Source organism: Ranitomeya imitator, chromosome 1 (genome assembly GCF_032444005.1).
Source record: "Ranitomeya imitator isolate aRanImi1 chromosome 1, aRanImi1.pri, whole genome shotgun sequence".
NCBI lineage: Eukaryota > Metazoa > Chordata > Amphibia > Anura > Dendrobatidae > Ranitomeya > Ranitomeya imitator.
In genome coordinates, this window is record NC_091282.1 from 778208255 (window position 1) to 778230592 (window position 22338).

A 22338-nucleotide genomic window follows, 5' to 3' on the forward strand; every position below is an offset into this window, starting at 1 on the left:
TGGGGCTGTACGTGTGTGTCATTACACAGTGGGGTTGTGCGTGTGTGTCATTATACAGTGGGGCTGTACGTGTGTGTCATTATACAGTGGGGCTGTGCGTGTGTGTCATTATACAGTGGGGCTGTTCGTGTGTGTCATTATACAGTGGGGCTGTGTGTGTGTCATTATACAGTGGGGCTGTGCATGTGTGTGTCATTATACAGTGGGGCTGTGCATGTGTGTGTCATTATACAGTGGGGCTATGTGTGTGTGTCATACAGTGGGGCTGTGTGTGTGGGTCATTATACAGTGGGGCTGTGCGTGTGTGTGTGTGTCATTATACAGTGGGGCTGTGCGTGTGTGTGTCATTATACAGTGGGGCTGTGTGTGCCTGTTATTATACAGTGGGGCTGTGCATGTGCCTGTCATTATACAGTGGGGCTGTGTGTGTGTCATTATACAGTGTGGCTGTGCGTGTGTGTGTCATTATACAGTGGGGCTGAGTGTGTGTCATACAGTGGGGCTGTGTGGGTGTCATTATACAGTGGGGCTGTGTGTGTCATTATACAGTGGAGCTGTGTGTGTCATTACACAGTGGAGCTGTGCGTGTGTGTGTCATACAGTGGGGCTGTGCGTGCGTGTGTGTCATACAGTGGGGCTGTGTGTGTGTAATTATACAGTGTGGCTGTGCGTGTGTGTGTCATTATACAGTGGGGCTATGTGTGTGTGTCATACAGTGGGGCTGTGTGTGTGGGTCATTATACAGTGGGGCTGTGCGTGTGTGTGTGTCATTATACAGTGGGGCTGTGCGTGTGCCTGTCATTATACAGTGTGGCTGTGTGTGCCTGTTATTATACAGTGGGGCTGTGCATGTGCCTGTCATTATACAGTGGGGCTGTGTGTGTGTCATTATACAGTGTGGCTGTGCGTGTGTGTGTCATTATACAGTGGGGCTGAGTGTGTGTCATACAGTGGGGCTGTGTGGGTGTCATTATACAGTGGGGCTGTGTGTGTCATTACACAGTGGAGCTGTGCGTGTGTGTGTCATACAGTGGGGCTGTGCGTGCGTGTGTGTCATACAGTGGGGCTGTGTGTGTGTCATTATACAGTGTGGCTGTGCGTGTGTCTGTCATTATACAGTGGGGCTGTGCGTGTGTGTGTGTGTGTCATTGGTGCATTCACTCTGTCATTCTTTGGACTGCAGACTTGTGCTTCTCACATTGCTGGCAGTGCTGTGGTCATTTGGCGGGTGTGTGGCTGTAAGTTTGTGATTTGCATACATGCGGTCACATGCCGACTAGACTTGCATGGCCTAATGCAACTGTATTGAACAAGGCCCAAAACAGTCTAGTCGAAATGTGGCTGGGAATATATATATCGCATGCTTGCAGTCACAAGACCACCTGTTGCCGGCACCAGAGAATCTTCATATTGCATGATATGAGGATTCACACATAGTGTCTGTAGACATGTAGCATAAGATTCGACAACCCCTTTAAGGATGAGCCACTACTCATGGGCCACTGCTGTGTGCTTGCCCCCCAGGCCAAAATTTGCCAGTCAGCCCCTGGTATATAGGGACCCCCATATACTAACAATGCTCCAGGTCATTGCTCAGTTCAAACACTATATTTTGTTGCCTCTTAGCTAAGTGATAAGTTGCTCATTTAGAGCAACCCTTTTAATGGAGTTGTCTGAATTTCTGAAATGTGTAAAACTGCTAAGTGCATGTAGAAACGAGCAACTTTGAAATGTCCTGATCTCACAGGAAGGAAGCGTGCACTTTCAAGCTTTTTGCCATGTACTTTGGAAGCCCTGCTCTGAAGGTGGCTGGGTGGATAGATCTGGGCAGCTTTAGTATTCCTACTCTCCTACAATGCTGAAGAGGCAATGTTGCCTTTGCTAGCAGCACCTGAGAGCGCACTGTTCAGACAAGCCGCCATTTTGCTGGTCACAACTGTCAATCCAGAATAACGAGGACAACCCTTTAGCCATATTATTAACTTCTTCAACTTTCATTCATCTGATTCCTGCTGCTTGAACTATGGGCAGCATTAACAGGGTTAACTGGGACTATTTTGCTTTTTCTTATGGGCCTTTGCTTTTTCTTATGTGCCGATCTCTGCCAGCTCAGAGTGGTCATGGACTGCTCCTCCACCTTCTGGTGACGTCACATAAACAGAGCAGCTGGCTGTCAATCAGTATGACGTCAGCAGTCATGCACCATCAATAGAGAAGCCCGGAAGAGGAAGAGCTGCTCTGTTGATGTGAAGCAGCAGAATCGCTGGCAGGAGTGGTCTGTGACAAAAGGATCAGGGTGGGATCAAGCCGTGGGGTTCTGCCTCGAATTAGTCAACCAAGACAAATAGTCAATGGCCAACTTTCCAAATTGTTTTTTTGTGAAGTGCTGCAGCGCCTCAAGGTAAACCATGCACGGCTGCAATAACTCAGGCAGCCTCTTATTCATGCTGCCCGTGGTTCAGGAAGAAGATGATGGGTTCCTTATAAGTTCCTCGCCATTTACAAGATCTCCACATCCTGTTAGTATATGAGGACACACTTGTTTCTTTTCATGCCTAGACCTGCTCTCAGGATTGGATGGAGCAGAGGTTAGGGCACATGCTGATGTGTGCACGCACTGGATATAATCGCGCCAATCTTCGTCATGGTATCTCACCACATGTGTGATTGATAGAGGCGACTCTGTGCCTGCAGGGAGCAGGGTTTTCAGTTCTCATGTTGCACAAATCCTCTGATCAGTAGGAAGTGCAGGAACGAGGCAGGAATGATAACGCTAGATGCACCGGGGACCGCTGGCACAACAAATGGAATAGTAAAGGACTAGTGAAGGACACGGGGCAGAAATACTGATTACTGCTTCCGGTCAATATGGGCCAATGCCTGTGGTGCCCATGTGCTACTATAGGTCCGGAATATATGAGCGATTATTTATCAGGTTACGTGAATGACAGATAACGCACAGGTTAAAGTGTCAGATCTGTGTCTTCACTAATGCTAATCAAGTATTAATATTCATCTGTCCACCCAGTATAATAGCACGCTGGCCCTGTACCAAAGGAGCTTCGATGATACCTTGGAAATAAAACAGTATTTCCGCATCCCAGAGATTCCATTCATGATTCCCATAGTTGACAAGTACTGATGGATTGGCCACAAGTGCGCTCTATGTGTTAACGGTGTGTGTGGCACGAATCCAGTGTGTTAGTGGAGAGTGTGGCATGTGTCCCACGTGTTAGTGGCATGAGCAGGTGTCCCGCATGTCAGTGGTATGTGCAGCACATGTCCCACATGTCAGTGGCTGTACATGTGCCAGTGTCGTTAGTGGCTATTGTCCCGTGTGTCAGTGGCGGCACATGTGCCAGTGTCATGAGCACGTGTCAGTGGCGGGTGTGGCACGTGTCCCGTGTGTCAGAGGCGAGTTCGGCACGCTTACCATATGTCATTGGCGAGTGTGGCACATTTAACGCGTGTCAGTGGCGGGTTCAGCACGTGTCCCGTGTGTCAGTTGCGGGTGCGTCACGTGTCAGTGGTGGGTGCGGCACGTGTCCCGTGTGTCAGTGGGGTGGCGGCACGTGTCCCTTGTGTCAGTGGCAGGTGCATCACGTGTGACGGGTGCGGCACGTGTCCCGTGTGTCAGTGGCGGGTGTGGCACGTGTCCCGTGTGTCAGTGGGGGGTGCGGCACGTGTCCTGTGTGTCAGTGGGGGATGTGGCACGTGTCCCGTGTGTCAGTGGGGGGTGCGGCACGTGTCCCGTGTGTCAGTTGCGGGTGCGTCACCTGTCAGTGGTGGGTGCGGCACGTGTCCCGTGTGTCAGTGGGGTGGCGGCACGTGTCCTGTGTGTCAGTGGTAGGTGCATCACATGTCAGTGGCGGGTGCGGCACAAGTCAGTGGTGGGTGCGACACGTGTACCGTGTGTCAGTGGCGGGTGCGGCACGTGTCCCGTGTCAGTGGTGGGTGCGGCACGAGTCAGTGGTGGGTGCGGCACGTGTCCCGTGTGTCAGTGGGGGGTGCGGCACGTGTCAGTGGTGGGTGCGGCACATGTCCCGTGTGTCAGTGGGGGGTGCGGCACGTGTCAGTGGTGGGTGCGGCACATGTCCCGTGTGTCAGTGGGGGGTGCAGCACGTGTCCCGTGTGTCAGTTGCGGGTGTGTCACCTGTCAGTGGCGGGTGCGGCACGTGTCCCATGTGTCAGTGGGGTGGCGGCACGTGTCCCGTGTGTCAGTGGCGGGTGCATCACGTCAGTGGCGGGTGCGGCACAAGTCAGTGGTGGGTGCGACACGTGTCCCGTGTGTCAGTGGCGGGTGCGGCACGTGTCCCGTGTCAGTGGCGGGTGCGGCACGAGTCAGTGGTGGTGCGGCACGTGTCCTGTGTGTCAGTGGCGGGTGCGGCACATGTCCCATGTGTCAGTGGCGGGTGCGGCACGTGTCAGTGGTGGGTGCGGCACGTGTCCCGTGTGTCAGTGGGGGGTGCAGCATGTGTCAGTGGTGGGTGCGGCACGTGTCCTGTTTGTCAGTGGCGGGTGTGGCACATGTCCCGTGTGTCAGTGGCGGGTGCGGCACGTGTCCTGTTTGTCAGTGGCGGGTGTGGCACGTGTCCCGTGTGTCAGTGGCGGGTGCGGCACGTGTCCTGTTTGTCAGTGGCGGGTGCGGAGATCGTCACTCAGCACCTGTGACACCATAAACCAATCACAGAGGACGACCTTTATTAGAAGAGGAGGAGAGGTTGTGGTGGGCTTTGTTGCAGGGGGGACTGTGGTGGGCTCTGTTAGGATAGAAAGCGAAGAGGTCATGTGACCGGTTGCTAGGGGTAACACACTGGTCTCCCCTCTGACTGTGCATATGTCCGAGGCTCTGATATGGCACACATCTTGTCTCTATATTACTGACTGTAAAAACTGTAAAAAAAACAAACAAAACAAACAAAAACAATGAATCATATCTGCAGCAGAGAATCACCGTCAGGCGGTCACAGAACAGCTCCACAAGGACCTAACAGCGGCACAGGCGGCTCATGGACAGCCCTGGATCCGTCTCTCAGGGCCTTGCGGTTACTACGCGCGGACGGTGCGCCGGGTCCGTTGTCAGGGTGACGAGGTCGGCTCCTCCGCACTGTTCCCAGCCTCACCCGGTGTCGGAGCAGGAGGATGGGGCCACAGATGGATCCGCTTCTCCAGGCTTGGAGCTATTTTCGCCGACGGAAATTCGAGCAATGCTCCCAGGTGTGCGGCCGGATCCTGGAGAAGGAGCCGTGCGACCAGGTGAGAATGGGGGAGGCGGAGTGTGAGTGACAGGAGGAACTGCGGAGGGAGGGTTATTATAGGCTGAGCTGTGTATCTAATCCTATCCTGTGTGATACTGCCTGCTGAGCCGTGTATCTAATCCTATCCTGTGTGATACTGTCTGCTGAGCTGTGTATCTAATCCTATCCTGTGTGATACTGCCTGCTGAGCTGTGTATCTAATCCTATCCTGTATGATACTGTCTGCTGAGCCCTGTATCTAATCCTATCCTGTGTGATACTGTCTGCTGAGCTGTGTATCTAATCCTATCCTGTGTGATACTGTCTGCTGAGCCGTGTATCTAATCCTATCCTGTGTGATACTGTCTGCTGAGCCGTGTATCTAATCCTATCCTGTGTGATACTGCCTGCTGAGCCGTGTATCTAATCCTATCCTGTGTGATACTGCCTGCTGAGCTGTGTATCTAATCCTATCCTGTGTGATACTGCCTGCTGAGCTGTGTATCTAATCCTATCCTGTGTGATACTGCCTGCTGAGCTGTGTATCTAATCCTATCCTGTATGATACTGTCTGCTGAGCCCTGTATCTAATCCTATCCTGTGTGATACTGTCTGCTGAGCTGTGTATCTAATCCTATCCTGTGTGATACTGTCTGCTGAGCTGTGTATCTAATCCTATCCTGTATGATACTGTCTGCTGAGCCCTGTATCTAATCCTATCCTGTGTGATACTGTCTGCTGAGCTGTGTATCTAATCCTATCCTGTGTGATACTGTCTGCTGAGCTGTGTATCTAATCCTATCCTGTGTGATACTGTCTGCTGAGCTGTGTATCTAATCCTATCCTGTGTGATTCTGTCTGCTGAGCTGTGTATCTAATCCTATCCTGTGTGATACTGTCTGCTGAGCTGTGTATCTAATCCTATCCTGTGTGATTCTGTCTGCTGAGCTGTGTATCTAATCCTATCCTGTGTGATTCTGTCTGCTGAGCTGTGTATCTAATCCTATCCTGTGTGATACTGTCTGCTGAGCCGTGTATCTAATCCTATCCTGTGTGATACTGTCTGCTGAGCCGTGTATCTAATCCTATCCTGTGTGATACTGCCTGCTGAGCCGTGTATCTAATCCTATCCTGTGTGATACTGTCTGCTGAGCTGTGTATCTAATCCTATCCTGTGTGATACTGTCTGCTGAGCCGTGTATCTAATCCTATCCTGTGTGATACTGTCTGCTGAGCTGTGTATCTAATCCTATCCTGTGTGATACTGCCTGCTGAGCCGTGTATCTAATCCTATCCTGTGTGATACTGTCTGCTGAGCTGTGTATCTAATCCTATCCTGTGTGATACTGCCTGCTGAGCTGTGTATCTAATCCTATCCTGTATGATACTGTCTGCTGAGCCCTGTATCTAATCCTATCCTGTGTGATACTGTCTGCTGAGCTGTGTATCTAATCCTATCCTGTGTGATACTGTCTGCTGAGCCGTGTATCTAATCCTATCCTGTGTGATACTGTCTGCTGAGCCGTGTATCTAATCCTATCCTGTGTGATACTGCCTGCTGAGCCGTGTATCTAATCCTATCCTGTGTGATACTGCCTGCTGAGCTGTGTATCTAATCCTATCCTGTGTGATACTGCCTGCTGAGCTGTGTATCTAATCCTATCCTGTATGATACTGTCTGCTGAGCCCTGTATCTAATCCTATCCTGTGTGATACTGTCTGCTGAGCTGTGTATCTAATCCTATCCTGTGTGATACTGTCTGCTGAGCTGTGTATCTAATCCTATCCTGTGTGATACTGTCTGCTGAGCTGTGTATCTAATCCTATCCTGTGTGATTCTGTCTGCTGAGCTGTGTATCTAATCCTATCCTGTGTGATACTGTCTGCTGAGCCGTGTATCTAATCCTATCCTGTGTGATACTGTCTACTGAGCTGTGCATCTAATCCTATCCTGTGTGATACTGTCTGCTGAGCTGTGTATCTAATCCTATCCTGTGTGATACTGTCTGCTGAGCTGTGTATCTAATCCTATCCTGTGTGATACTGTCTGCTGAGCCGTGTATCTAATCCTATCCTGTGTGATACTGTCTGCTGAGCCGTGTATCTAATCCTATCCTGTGTGATACTGCCTGCTGAGCCGTGTATCTAATCCTATCCTGTGTGATACTGTCTGCTGAGCTGTGTATCTAATCCTATCCTGTGTGATACTGCCTGCTGAGCTGTGTATCTAATCCTATCCTGTATGATACTGTCTACTGAGCTGTGCATCTAATCCTATCCTGTGTGATACTGTCTGCTGAGCAGTGTATCTAATCTTGTGTGATATTTTCTGCTGACTCATGTATCTAATCCTATTCTGCATGGCTGAGATTCTCTCGGGAAGTTCAGACTTTGCAGTTGTGTATATCGCGGTGCCGATTTATTTTCTGTGGTTCTTGCATTTCACCGACTGACTTCTATGAAGACAAGTGATGAGTGAACGCGCTCGGGTACGGTGCTATCTGAGCATGCTCGGGTGCTAACCGAGAGTCTTTGGCGAGCTTGTCTTGGAGCACGCCGAATATACTCGGATGACACCGAGCACGTTCGCTCATTATTATTATGCATTCATCACCAGTGAAGACTTCTGCCCCAACACTGCGGGGTTTTTTTTTGTTTTCTTCTCACACGTGGCCCCACGAGAGATGTTTGACTTTTGTCATTGCAAAACAAGTGTGTTTGTTTAAAGGGTTGTAATCATTTTCTTTCTTCGGGAGCGCACCCATCGTCTGCTTTCTGAGGAGCGGTGTGCTCCTGATGTTTGACTGATCATACCGTCCTGCACTGCATACTGTCTGCTACTCGCAGCGACGGCTTTTCCTCTGCTGCATTGGATGTACTGAAGCCATCCAGGTGCAGAGCTCCCGCCCCCGCTCCAGACGCAGCGCCCCCGCTCCAGACGCAGCGCCCCCGCTCCAGACGCAGCGCCCCCGCTCCAGACGCAGCGCCCCCGCTCCAGACGCAGCGCCCCCGCTCCAGGTGCAGAGCTCCCGCCCCCGCTCCAGACGCAGCGCCCCCGCTCCAGACGCAGCGCCCCCGCTCCAGGCGCAGCGCCCCCGCTCCAGGCGCAGCGCCCCCGCTCCAGGCGCAGCGCCCCCGCTCCAGGCGCAGCGCCCCCGCTCCAGGCGCAGCGCCCCCGCTCCAGGCGCAGCGCCCCCGCTCCAGGCGCAGCGCCCCCGCTCCAGGCGCAGCCCTCGCTCGAGGCGCAGCGCCCCCGCTCCAGGCGCAGCCCTCCCGCCCCCGCTCCAGGCGCAGCCCTCCCGCCCTCGCTCCAGGCGCAGCGCTTGCAGCTTTATAGCAGACAACATATATGCGCAGTCTTCTTGCAGCGATCAGTAAACTATTGTTGAGAACACAGAGGATTTTTAATAAAAGGTCAATTGGAAAGTTGATTGTCTTTGTAAACATTTTGCAATTTCTTTACCATTTCCGAACAAGACAATCCCATTAGAAGGTGAGTTCTCGAGCTGCAGATGTCATTGCGATGACGGACGGTCACTTAATGTTCATGCAATTTAACCCGAAAGGAACAAATACATCATCAAAATCCAGACCATCATGTGTAGACTGCACTGCAGGAATTGCTGCGTTTTTCCTACAGATATCACTCACAAGATTGTGATGAATTGGGGCCACAATGTTAACAAACGCTGTGTTTTGTCACTGAATTGTTATAAATGAGGAATATGGGGGCAGGAAAAGATCCATAATCAGATTACGTACTAATGAGATGAGCCTGAAGCGCATGTCCTGTAGATAAGGAAGGATATATCTGTGTCTGTTCTGTATGTGCATGTATATAGAATATTCAGCACGTGTGTGTATGCTGTGCAGTGTCAGGTAATGATTGGCGGTCTGCGCTGGTTTCCATCCTCCGTATTGTTAATATCCTGCGGCTGACCTTGGGAAGAGACCGCGGTAGATTGTTGCCGTGCTACATAGAGCAAGACTGATCACATGTGGTTCGCAGGAAGGAGTGACCCCCCAGACCGCTCCCCCTGCGCCCATTTGTTCTGATATGTATATTCAGTCGGTACAGCGGTATGGGAGCTGCTTTATGTGCTACGTCCATTGTTACTTGAATTACATAGTCTGATGAACACATGAGATGGGATCATGCTGAGACCGGACCCGGTTGCAGTTTGTTTAAGAAAAAACAAAAGCAATCAGAGCGCTTTCCTCACCTTCCCCAGGTCCGCTGCTGCCAGTGCTACTCATTATCTGCAGCACTGATGTCACACAGCAAAACTCAGAGCCGATGTCTGTTGTCAGCAACCAAGGAATCGGGATTTTCTGACATCATTGGAGGTTCGGATCCTAAGAAAATGACAGTGAATAACATTGCTGAACCCCACATTCTGCCGCCCCCAATCTTCTTTATTTTTGTGTACAGCAGAAATAACCTGTAGACTCAGAGTATGTGGAGTCGGGGATTCATGGGTCGTGCTAAACTTCTCTGCAGTTACTTTGATACATTCATCTTTCTTTCATTGCTTCCTAAGGAGAAAAGTTCTGAACAAGTAACACAGGTAACGATGACCACAATGTCATACAAGTTACTGTAGTGTAGTCCAGTGTTATTATAGATTGCTGGAGTCGTAGTTCTGTTCATGCTATTATTCCCCAAACTATACGATTTTAAAATTTAAGAGCAAAAATAAAGTTTTTTTTAATACATAAACATATAAGAATCCCTGTGTATATTACTGATTCTGAGTTATATCCTCGGAGCTGCACTCACTATTCTGCTGGTGCAGTCACTGTGTACATGCATTACATTACTGATCCTGAGTTACATCCTGTATTATACCCCAGAGCTGCACTCACTATTCTGCTGGTGCAGTCCCTGTGTCCATACATTACATTACTGATCCTGAGTTACATCCTGTATTATATTCCAGAGCTGCACTCACTATTCTGCTGGTGCAGTCACTGTGTACATACATTACATTACTGATCCTGAGTTACATCCTGTATTATACTCCAGAGCTGCACTCACTATTCTGCTGGTGCAGTCACTGTATACATACATTACATTACTGATCCTGAGTTACATCCTGTATTATACCCCAGAGCTGCACTCACTATTCTGCTGGTGCAGTCACTGTGTACATACATTACATTACTGATCCTGAGTTACATCCTGTATTATACCCCAGAGCTGCACTCACTATTCTGCTGGTGCAGTCACTGTGTACATACATTACTGATCCTGAGTTACATCCTGTATTATACCCCAGAGCTGCACTCACTATTCTGCTGGTGGAGTCACTGTGTACATACATTACATTACTGATCCTGAGTTACATCCTGTATTATACTCCAGAGCTGCACTCACTATTCTGCTGGTGCAGTCACTGTGTACATACATTACATTACTGATCCTGAGTTACATCCTGTATTATACTCCAGAGCTGCACTCACTATTCTGCTGGTGCAGTCACTGTATACATACATTACATTACTGATCCTGAGTTACATCCTGTATTATACTCCAGAGCTGCACTCACTATTCTGCTGGTGCAGTCACTGTGTACATACATTACATTACTGATCCTGAGTTACATCCTGTATTATACCCCAGAGCTGCACTCACTATTCTGCTGGTGCAGTCACTGTGTACATACATTACTGATCCTGAGTTACATCCTGTATTATACCCCAGAGCTGCACTCACTATTCTGCTGGTGCAGTCACTGTGTACATACATTACATTACTGATCCTGAGTTACATCCTGTATTATACCCCAGAGCTGCACTCACTATTCTGCTGGTGGAGTCACTGTGTACATACATTACATTACTGATCCTGAGTTACATCCTGTATTATACTCCAGAGCTGCACTCACTATTCTGCTGGTGCAGTCACTGTGTACATACATTACATTACTGATCCTGAGTTACATCCTGTATTATACCCCAGAGCTGCACTCACTATTCTGCTGGTGGAGTCACTGTGTACATACATTACATTACTGATCCTGAGTTACATCCTGTATTATACTCCAGAGCTGCATCTCACTATTCTGCTGGTACAGTCACTTTGTACATACATTACATTACTGATCCTGAGTTACATCCTGTGTCTCTTATTATAAAAGTATGATGATGTACAATAACATTGTATTGTAGTACCGTGTTAGCCAGAAAAAGTATTCACATCGATTATTATAAAAGTACAAAACAAAACTTACAGGCAAAATTTACAGACAAACTTAATAACAAAACCCATTGTTCACAATCCCCAGAAGTCCAATGTCCAGCAGATTTAGGCTGTGTTCACACGTTGCGGTTTTTTCGCGGTTTTTCCCTATAAAACCGCAAAAAAAACGCATAAAATAAGCATCCCATCATTTAGAATGAATTCCGCATGTTTTGTGCACATGATGCGTTTTTTTCCGCGAAAAAAAACGAGTTGCGGCAAAAAACGCAGCATGTTCATTAATTTTCTGGTTTTTTTTTGCGGATTTCCCACTCCAAAATGCATTGGGAAGTGTCCGGAAAAAACCGCGGCAAAAACGCGGCAAAAACGCATGCGGTTTTCTTGCGGATTTCTTGCAGAAAATGTCCGGAATTCTCAGGAATTTTCTGCAAGAAATCCTGAACGTGTGCACATAGCCTTATACAAACAAAATGTTCCTCCATGTCATTAATACCCCCCAGCAAGGGAAGAGACCTCAACCTATATCCTTTTTTCCCTTCCTATGTACCCTTTTTTCCCCTTTTACCCCTCATACATTTATACCCACGCATTCACCCCTAGAAAAAAAACAAAACTCGGCCAACTGCTCTAAAGAAAGTAAATAGGCCACCTCGTCGAAACTTAATTATATATTTTTATATATATATTTTTTAATTTATTTTTTTTATTTTTTTATTATTTTTTCCTCCTAAACTAAACCACCACCATTCCCCCAAAGGTCCCACGAAAGTTTGTGGCCTAAAACACCAGGTCCCACGAGAGTTTGTGGCCTTTCCTACACAGCAAGGTCCATAAAAGGTTTATGGCCTATTTTTTCCTCTTCTTGGCATCCCGCCGGACATCCATTCTCCAAAACCCATATCCCTACCCCCCAATAAACCCCCCACCCCACCTAAACTAAATCCCCCCTACACGCATCATAATACTCATGCAACATATATATACAACCTTATAATAACATATATCAATAATAACATATCAATAATAACCACTATACACCTTAACCATGACCAAAGAACAGGCCCAAGTTCAATGCTTGCAAGCCCTATACCAGGGTTACCAATTACAAAACAAAAATCTGTAAAGTGAGGGTTACAGCCCACCACCAGGAACTGGAGACCATAGAGGCTCTCACCCTAATCTACCGCACATCACCCTCCCTAACAACACAAAAGAGAAAATCCTGTCCCTATAGCCCTACCAATCTCTCCCTACCTGTCCATACCTGTCCCTCACTGACCCTCACTACCAACTTGTCCCTATCTGTCCCTACACATCTATCTGACCCTAGAAAATAAAGATAAAAGGATAAAACAGACTAACTCAACAGGCACACAGAACCTAACTCTCCCTAGGGCACATTAAAGGAGAAACCCCTCCATAGAAAAGAGGCCCTCCCTGCACCCAGCCTCTCAAACTCCAGCAAGCGCACTTTTGCCAGGTCACCCAGGATGTTCCTAATCACCTCTTCCCTGGGGAGGACTTTCCGCTGAGTAGACACTAGACACCGTGCATTCCACGTGTGGAACCTAGTTACTAAACTAAAGGTACCGTCACACTGAACGATATCGCTAGCGATCCGTGACGTTGCAGCGTCCTGGCTAGCAATATCGTTCAGTTTGACACGCAGCAGCGATCAGGATCCTGCTGTGATGTCGTTGGTCGCTGCAGAAAGTCCAGCACTTTATTTCGTCGCTGGACTCCCGCAGACATCGCTGAATCGGCGTGTGTGACGCCGATTCAGCGATGTCTTCACTGGTAACCAGGGTAAACTTCGGGTTACTAAGCGCGGCCCTGCGCTTAGTAACCCGAAGTTTACCCTGGTTACCAGCGTAAAAGTTAAAAAAACAAACACTACATACTTACCTTCCGCTGTCTTTCCCCGGCGCTGTGCTTCTCTGCACTGGCTGTGAGTGTCGGCCAGCCGGAAAGCACAGCGGTGACGTCACCGCTCTGCTTTCCGGCCGCTGTGCTCACAGTCAGTGCAGGAAAGCACAGCGCCGGGGACAGACAGCGGAAGGTAAGTATGTAGTGTTTGTTTTTTTAACTTTTACGCTCGTAACCAGGGTAAACATTGGGTTACTAAGCGCGGCCCTGCGCTTAGTAACCCGATGTTTACCCTGGTTACTGGCATCGTTGGTCGCTGGAGAGCTGTCTGTGTGACAGCTCTCCAGCGACCAAACAGCGACGCTGCAGCGATCGACATCGTTGTCGGTATCGCTGCAGCGTCGCTGAGTGTGGAGGTACCTTAACTAAGAAAACAGTGCCCCGATCTCGGCAACCAAGGGACCTGAATGCCCATAGGCCCACTCTGCATAGGAAAGGCCTGCCAGCCTGGGCCAGCCAATGGAAGCACCCACCCTGCTATAGACCTCTGTATTAAAGGGACACCAAAGCAGGAAGTGCTCCATGCTTTCAAGCATGCCGCCACACTCCTCTGGGGCAAGGTTTTCACCCTGGAAATTTCCTCTCGGTCCCCTCCAGTCGAGACGAGCTGCTCGAGTTTCCTCCCCAGCTCCCGATACAGGCGGTACCTGTTCAGGCCCCTGAAGCTCGAAAGCTGACGGAAGAACCTCGCAACCCTTCTTTTGAAGATCTCCCACCACTCAGACTTACTGCTACAAAGACCCAAAAGAGGTACCTGGCTCTGAAGAAATTCCTCAAAGGACTGTCTTATTTCTGCTTCTTCCAGAAGGGACGAATTCAGCTTCCATTGACCTCTCCCCATCCGGGGAGCCTCTGTAACATTCAAAGTAAAGAAAATAAAACAGTGATCAGAGAACTCCACCTCAACAGTGGACACTGCAGAAGAGACGGCTTCCTCCTTTTAAAAAAACCCTATCTATCCTAGACCTACTGCTTCCCCTGAGCCCTTCTGTAGGCACCCTAGCGGCCGGGGTGGGTGGGGGGGGGGGGCGCATTAGATTTTGAAGATGGACTTCAGGGAGAAGGACATCTTTGCACAGTAGATATTATCTTCTTATTCCTTTTCTTAGCCTTTCTCTTCATCCCCTTCCTGGTTGCCTCGTCCTCGCAGATCTCATCCCTGAACCTCAGCTAGTTAAAACGGACCGGGGACTCGATCTGCTAGATCTGCTGCATGACGAGGCAGCCCCCCTCACTGCTACTACCACCATCCTCATCCTCTCCCTCGCTCCCGCTGTCCCCTGAATGGCCGGAATCTGACGGGAGAGCCACCTGCTCGGTGGCTATCCCGCTATGCGACACCTGGAGATCTCTTACCAGGCCACCAGGCGGTGGGTAGGGCACGACCTCCTCCTCGCATTCCTCTTCCTCATCATCCTCCTCCACCACCTGGCCGGAGCTTCGTGACCCCTCCAGAGCCCCACCGGTCATGGCTCTGAACCGGTCATTGTTCTCCAGCTTTTAACGGAAGGGCCCGCTGCCGTCCAGGATCTCACATCTCCGGCTTTCCAGGTCTTGTATGGATTTTTTGATCTTCTTGACAGCACCGGATAGCTCGGCCTTCTTATTGCCGGAGGCCCTGTCAGACCTCTCCTTAGCTACCCTCAACTCCCCCCAGAGGGATTTTAGCTTCCTTGAGGCGTCCTCATACTCGCAGAGGTGCGCGTGGATGCGGGAACCATAGCCCACGGCGGATTCTCTAGCCACCTTGGTGCCCCAACCAATGGGCACCACTGCAGCACCCCTGCTCGTACTAGGCCTACCTCCGGGGGAAGGAGCCGCCACGGCCTCAGGGGTCCTACGGGTCTTCATGCTGGATCCCTTGCCTGATCTCTGGCCAGATCATGTGACCCTAGCCGAATTGGGAGTCCTCCCACCCCCCGCCGGCCTAGACCGGGAAGCGGGAGCTGGGGGCCCAGCCCCGGAGGCCAGTCCCAAAATGAGCCTTCTTTCCTGGGAAGGGGGCAGACAAAAAGTCCTGGATGAAAAACTTTACCTCCCTTCCCAGGAGCTCTCTCTAGGTAGCACACACAGAGCACACGGCAAGCAGGCTCCGCCTCTTCCTGTATGACACTCCAGAGCTGCACTCACTATTCTGCTGGTGCAGTCACTTGTACATACATTACTGATTCTGTACTGATCCTGAGTTACATCCTGTATTATACTCCAGAGCTGCACTCGCTATTCTGCTGGTGCAGTCACTGTGTACATACATTACATTACTGATCCCGAGTTACATCCTGTATTATACTCCAGAGCTGCATTCACTATTCTGCTGGTGCAGTCACTGTGTACATACATTACATTACTGATCCCGAGTTACATCCTGTATTATACTCCAGAGCTGCACTCACTATTCTGCTGGTGCAGTCACTGTGTACATACATTACATTACTGATCCCGAGTTACATCCTGTATTATACTCCAGAGCTGCAGTCACTATTCTGCTGGTGCAGTCACTGTGTACATACATTACATTACTGATCCCGAGTTACATCCTGTAGTATACCCCAGAGCTGCACTCACTATTCTGCTGGTGCAGTCACTGTGTACATACATTACATTACTGATCCCGAGTTACATCCTGTATTATACTCCAGAGCTGCAGTCACTATTCTGCGGGTGCAGTCACTGTGTACATACATTACATTACTAATCCTGAGTTACATCCTGTATTATACCCCAGAGCTGCACTCTCTATTCTGCTGGTGCAGTTACTGTGTACATACATTACATTACTGATCCTGGGTTACATCCTGTATTATACTCCAGAGCTGCACTCACTATTTTGCTGGTGCAGTCACTGTGTACATACATTACATTACTGATCCCGAGTTACATCCTGCATTATACTCCAGAGCTGCATTCACTATTCTGCTGGTGCAGTCACTGTGTACATACATTACATTACTGATCCCGAGTTACATCCTGTAGTATACCCCAGAGCTGCACTCACTATTCTGCTGGTGCAGTCACTGTGTACATACATTACATTACTGATCCCGAGTTACATCCTGTATTATACTCCAGAGCTGCAGTCACTATTCTGCGGGTGCAGTCACTGTGTACATACATTACATTACTAATCCTGAGTTACATCCTGTATTATACCCCAGAGCTGCACTCTCTATTCTGCTGGTGCAGTTACTGTGTACATACATTACATTACTGATCCTGGGTTACATCCTGTATTATACTCCAGAGCTGCACTCACTATTTTGCTGGTGCAGTCACTGTGTACATACATTACATTACTGATCCCGAGTTACATCCTGCATTATACTCCAGCGCTGCATTCACTATTCTGCTGGTGCAGTCACTGTGTACATACATTACATTACTGATCCCGAGTTACATCCTGTAGTATACCCCAGAGCTGCACTCACTATTCTGCTGGTGCAGTCACTGTGTACATACATTACATTACTGATCCCGAGTTACATCCTGTATTATACTCCAGAGCTGCACTCACTATTCTGCTGGTGCAGTCACTGTGTACATACATTACATTACTAATCCTGAGTTACATCCTGTATTATACCCCAGAGCTGCACTCTCTATTCTGCTGGTGCAGTTACTGTGTACATACATTACATTACTGATCCTGGGTTACATCCTGTAATATACTCCAGAGCTGCACTCACTATTTTGCTGGTGGAGTCACTGTGTACATACATTACATTACTGATCCTGAGTTACATCCTGTATTATACCCCAGAGCTGCACTCACTATTTTGCTGGTGCAGTCACTGTGTACATACATTACATTACTGATCCTGAGTTACATCCTGTATTATACTCCAGAGCTGCGCTCACTATTCTACTGGTGCAGTCACTGTACATACATTATATTACTGATCCTGGGTTACATACATTACTCTGGAGCTGTGTGTGGTATATGCTGTGTACACTAGTGTGCTCTCAGCTCCTGTCCATTAGGAGTGATTCTGTAATGCTGCTGTGATGCTTCCTCCTATTTCCTCTCTCCACATTTCTGTGGTTCATGGATTTGTTCGCTTTTGTCTCAGAGGTGAATCCTCAGGAAATTCATTATTTTCTTAGCATATTGTAATCTTCCTTTGAGGTCCATGTGGTCAGACTCTACGTCCCCTTCTCCATGCGAGTGGTGGTGGTGTATCGTCCTCCCGGCCCCTCTCATCAGTTCCTGGATCACTTTGCCACCTGGCTTCCACACTTTCTTTCCTGTGACACCCCCACCCTTATCATGGGTGATTTCAACATCCCTATTGCCTCTCCCCTCTCCCCATCTGCTTCTCACCTTTTGGCTCTAACCTCCTCTTTCGGCCTCTCGCAGCATACTAACTCGCCAACACATGAAGATGGAAACTCCCTTGACTTGGTCTTCTCCCGGCTTTGCTCAGTGGATGATTTCACAAACTCCCCTCTCCCACTCTCTGACCACCACCTTCTTTCATTCTCTATCAAGAACTGCCATCCCGCTCAGGTCACCCCCACTTTCCACACTTATAGAAACATACAGGCCATTAACACCCAGGAACTTATGAAGAACTTGCAGTCTTCATTGGCCCCAATCTCCTCCATCTCATGTCCTGATTCTGCTCTGAAGCATTACAATGAAACCCTGCAAAGTGCCCTGGATGAAGCTGCTCCTCCTATACATAAAACAACTCGGCACAGACGGCAACAACCGTGGCACATGCTGCAAACACGTTTCCTGCAGCGGTGCTCCAGGTGCGCAGAACGTCTGTGGAGAAAATCTAATCTACCCGAAGATTTCATCCATTATAAGTTCATGCTAAAGACATACAATTCTGCCCTTCACCTCTCCAAACAAACCTACTTCAACACCCTCATCACCTCCCTGTCCAATAACCCTAAACGTCTCTTTGACACGTTCCAGTCCCTACTCAACCCAAGAGCGCAGGCCCCAACCACGGATCTCCGTGCTGACAATCTGGCCAATTACTTCAAAGAAAAAATTGACCATATTCGACAGGAAATCATCTCCCAATCTCTTCATACCACGCACTGTCCTCCCTCCCCCACTGCATCTAGTTCACTCTCTGACTTTGAACCAGTTACAGAAGAAGAAGTAAGCAGGCTCCTTGCATCTTCTCGCCCGACCACTTGCACCAGTGACCCCATTCCGTCACATTTCCTCCAGTCCCTTTCCCCGGCTGTCACCTCTCACCTAACAAAAATATTCAACCTTTCCCTCACTTCCGGTATTTTTCCCTCCTCATTTAAGCATGCCATCATACATCCATTACTTAAAAAACCATCCCTCGACCAAAACTGTGCCGCTAATTATAGACCTGTCTCTAATCTTCCCTTCATCTCTAAACTCCTCGAACGCCTGGTCCACTCCCGTCTTACCCGCTATCTCTCAGATAACTCTCTTCTCGACCCTCTTCAATCTGGTTTCCGCTCTTTACACTCTACTGAAACTGCCCTCACTAAAGTCTCTAATGACCTACTAACAGCTAAATCTAATGGTCACTACTCCATGCTAATTCTCTTGGATCTCTCTGCAGCATTTGATACTGTGGATCATCAGCTCCTCCTCACTATGCTCCGCTCCATCGGCCTCAAGGACACCGTTCTCTCCTGGTTCTCCTCCTATCTCTCTGACCGATCCTTCACTGTATGTTTCGCTGGTTCCTCCTCCTCTCACCTTCCCCTTACTGTTGGGGTTCCTCAAGGATCAGTCCTAGGCCCCCTCCTCTTCTCTTTGTATACTGCCCCTATTGGACAAACAATCAGTAGATTTGGCTTCCAGTACCATCTCTATGCTGACGACACCCAACTATACACTTCTTCTCCTGATCTCACGCCTGCCTTATTAGAAAACACCAGTGATTGTCTTACCGCTGTCTCTAGCATCATGTCCTCCCTCTATCTGAAACTAAACCTGTCAAAAACTGAACTCCTCGTGTTTTCTCCCTCTACTAACCTACCTTTGCCTGACATTGCCATCTCCGTTTGCGGTTCCACCATTACTCCAAAGCAACATGCCCGCTGCCTTGGGGTCATCCTTGATTCTGACCTTTCATTCACCCCCCACATCCGATCACTGGCTCGCTCTTCTTACCTGCATCTCAAAAACATTTCTAGAATTCGCCCTTTTCTTACTTTCGACTCTGCAAAAACTCTTACTGTTTCACTTATTCATTCTCGTCTGGACTATTGTAACTCTCTACTAATCGGCCTCCCTCTTACCAAACTCTCCCCGCTCCAATCTGTCCTGAATGCTGCTGCCAGGATCATATTCCTCACCAACCGTTACACCGATGCCTCTACCTTGTGCCAGTCATTACACTGGTTACCCATCCACTCAAGAATCCAGTACAAAACTACTACCCTCATCCACAAAGCACTCCATGGCTCAGCACCACCCTACATCTCCTCTCTGGTCTCAGTCTACCACCCTACCCGTGCCCTCCGCTCCGCTGATGACCTCAGGTTAGCATCCTCAATAATCAGAACCTCCCACTCCCGTCTCCAAGACTTTACACGTGCTGCGCCGATTCTTTGGAATGCACTACCTAGGATAATACGATTAATCCCCAATCCCCACAGTTTTAAGCGTGCCCTAAAAACTCATTTGTTCAGACTGGCCTACCGCCTCAATGCATTAACCTAACGATCCCTGTGTGGCCTATATTAAAAAAAAAAAAAAAATTAATTAACTGGTTCATGCAGCTTTACATGAACACCCAAGCCTTACACTATGGCTGGTCCGAATAACTATAGCAATTGTTACCATCCACCTCTCGTGTCTCCCCTTTTCCTCATAGTTTGTAAGCTTACGAGCAGGGCCCTCACTCCTCTTGGTATCTGTTTTGAACTGTATTTCTGTTATGCTGTAATGTCTATTGTATGTACAAGTCCCCTCTATAATTTGTAAAGCGCTGCGGAATATGTTGGCGCTATATAAATAAAAATTATTATTATTATTATTATTATTATTATAATTAGCACCGTGCATCGTTACCAGACGGCAGCCGTGGCCTCCGCTGGGCATCTCTGACTTTATATTTCCATCTCTGGCCGGGTGAGGACCTCCTAATGGAGGTTTAAAGTGGATCTAGTGGCTCACGCAGTAGCTGTGGTGTACATAAAGCATGGTGCTGTACTGTGATTGGTGGAGAGAGTTGGCTCAATCGGAGGTCCGCACAGACCGGCATCTGCTCTGACATTCACCTCTTTCCACAGATATTTGGTGCTGCATTTCAGAGTGTAAAACTTTTTTTTTTCTTCTCAGGACCTGTCCAGGCACCATTGTTTTCAGGACCACAATGCTGTGCTGTACAGTAATGAATTCTGATCTGCATCTAGATAGGGTCCCTCAGTGCAGACATTGTGTGTTCTTGTGTTCCTGCAGACAGCGTGGAGCCTGAAGACCCGAGCTCTGACTGAGATGGTTTATGTGGATGAGATCGACGTCGATCAAGAGGGGATCGCTGAGGTGACATTGGATGAAAACTCCATTGCCCAGGTGGCACGTAAGTCAGATGTGGAGAGGGAAAGATTAAGTTCATTGTCATCTCTGATTGGCTGCAGACGTCACATGTCCATAAAACCCAATAGTAACTGAGACCCCCTTGCAGTTGCCCTCATGTTTGCACAACCTAGTGTTGCCTGGTTTCCCGCCACTGTGGTCTGTGATTGGCTGCAATGATCACGTTTGCACAACCTAACGGTGCTTGCGTCCTCACCACTGTGGCCCGTGATTTGCTGCAGTGGTCACATATCCATACAACCTAGCTTTGTCTGCGTCCCTGCCACTTTCGCCTGTGATTGGCTGCAGTGGTCACAGGAAAATTATCAGAAAAGAATCCTATTATGACTGGACTGACATTTAATTGCTGTAGCCCATCACTGGTGATAGGAAACCTGGGCAATGCTTGGAGAGTAGCTGGGTGTACATGCTAAGTGAGTGCGTGGGTTTTCATATTTCATCCATGCTATGGACCATCCCTTTAAGGGTTTTTTCACAGTAGACTTTTATGTAGTGTCAGGACTTTTCATTGATGAAGTCTATGAAGAAAAGGGGGTTTCTGTTCCCCATTCGCGTTCTGTGATAGGATCATGGGAAATCTTTTTGTAGAGTTCAGCACTAAAACATCTGCAGGTTCTTGTTCAGTGGCCACATCTGTAGTCTGAGGCCACCTGAGGAATCTCCAGCACCTCTTCTGATTCGTAATCTCACACAACGTCTTACCTGCGTCGCACCGAGATGGAATGGCGCCAAGGGTGCATTAGGTAGTAGGATTTTGCAGGCTCTGGGTCCAGTGGTCACAGGCTAACAATGTGGCTACTAGAGAATTCTACCCTTTGAGCCTAACTCGCCCACTGTGTGTTCAATACTCGTGTAGAGAGTCCTGTGTTTTTTTTTGTTTTTTTTCATAGTAATTCTTTTCTTTTGATTGCGGATTTTATTTACTTTTATATTGTAAAATCCATTTGCCCTCGATTTTTCCAAGCCATTTGAAGAAGCCTATTGTTAGATTAAATGAAAAACTGTAGAAAAATAAACATCTTCTGATCCTCAAAACCCACATTCTAAGAACATGGCGACTTACACACAGACACGGCTTTCTACGAGGACACATCCTACTACTGGACACATCCTGTAGTTGTCATACTTGGCATTAAACGAAATTCTACCTGAGATACTAATCCTCCCCCGGCTTTACAGATTAGAGCCGGCCAACAAGTGATTGGGGGCCAGATGTTCCACTCCACTCGCCTTATTAAATATGCACGCAGTGTGCACCGTAGATCTGTAACTCACTGCTCGTGAAGTCCAGCGTTTTCTCATTCCGTGCTTTTCACCGACACTTATAAGATGTGTAAATTATTTACAGGTCCGGGGACTTCTATCAGACAAGCCACCGCAAAGAGACCCGAGGGCCCGAGCCCAGCGGTGCGGTGAGTGAGTTCATAGGG

General features: G+C 48.5%; 1 protein-coding gene across 1 annotated transcript in view; it reads left to right on the top strand.

Annotated features, from left to right (window-relative positions):
• The first annotated feature begins 5012 nt into the window (after nucleotides 1-5012).
• TTC8 (tetratricopeptide repeat domain 8) overlaps nucleotides 5013-22338 on the top strand; it is a 29762-nt gene continuing 12436 nt past the window's right edge. The window contains exons 1-3 of the mRNA XM_069736490.1: nucleotides 5013-5256; nucleotides 20771-20891; nucleotides 22257-22320. Coding sequence (XP_069592591.1) covers nucleotides 5143-5256; nucleotides 20771-20891; nucleotides 22257-22320 — 299 coding nt within the window. The 5' untranslated portion in view covers nucleotides 5013-5142. The remainder of the gene's footprint in view (nucleotides 5257-20770; nucleotides 20892-22256; nucleotides 22321-22338) is intronic.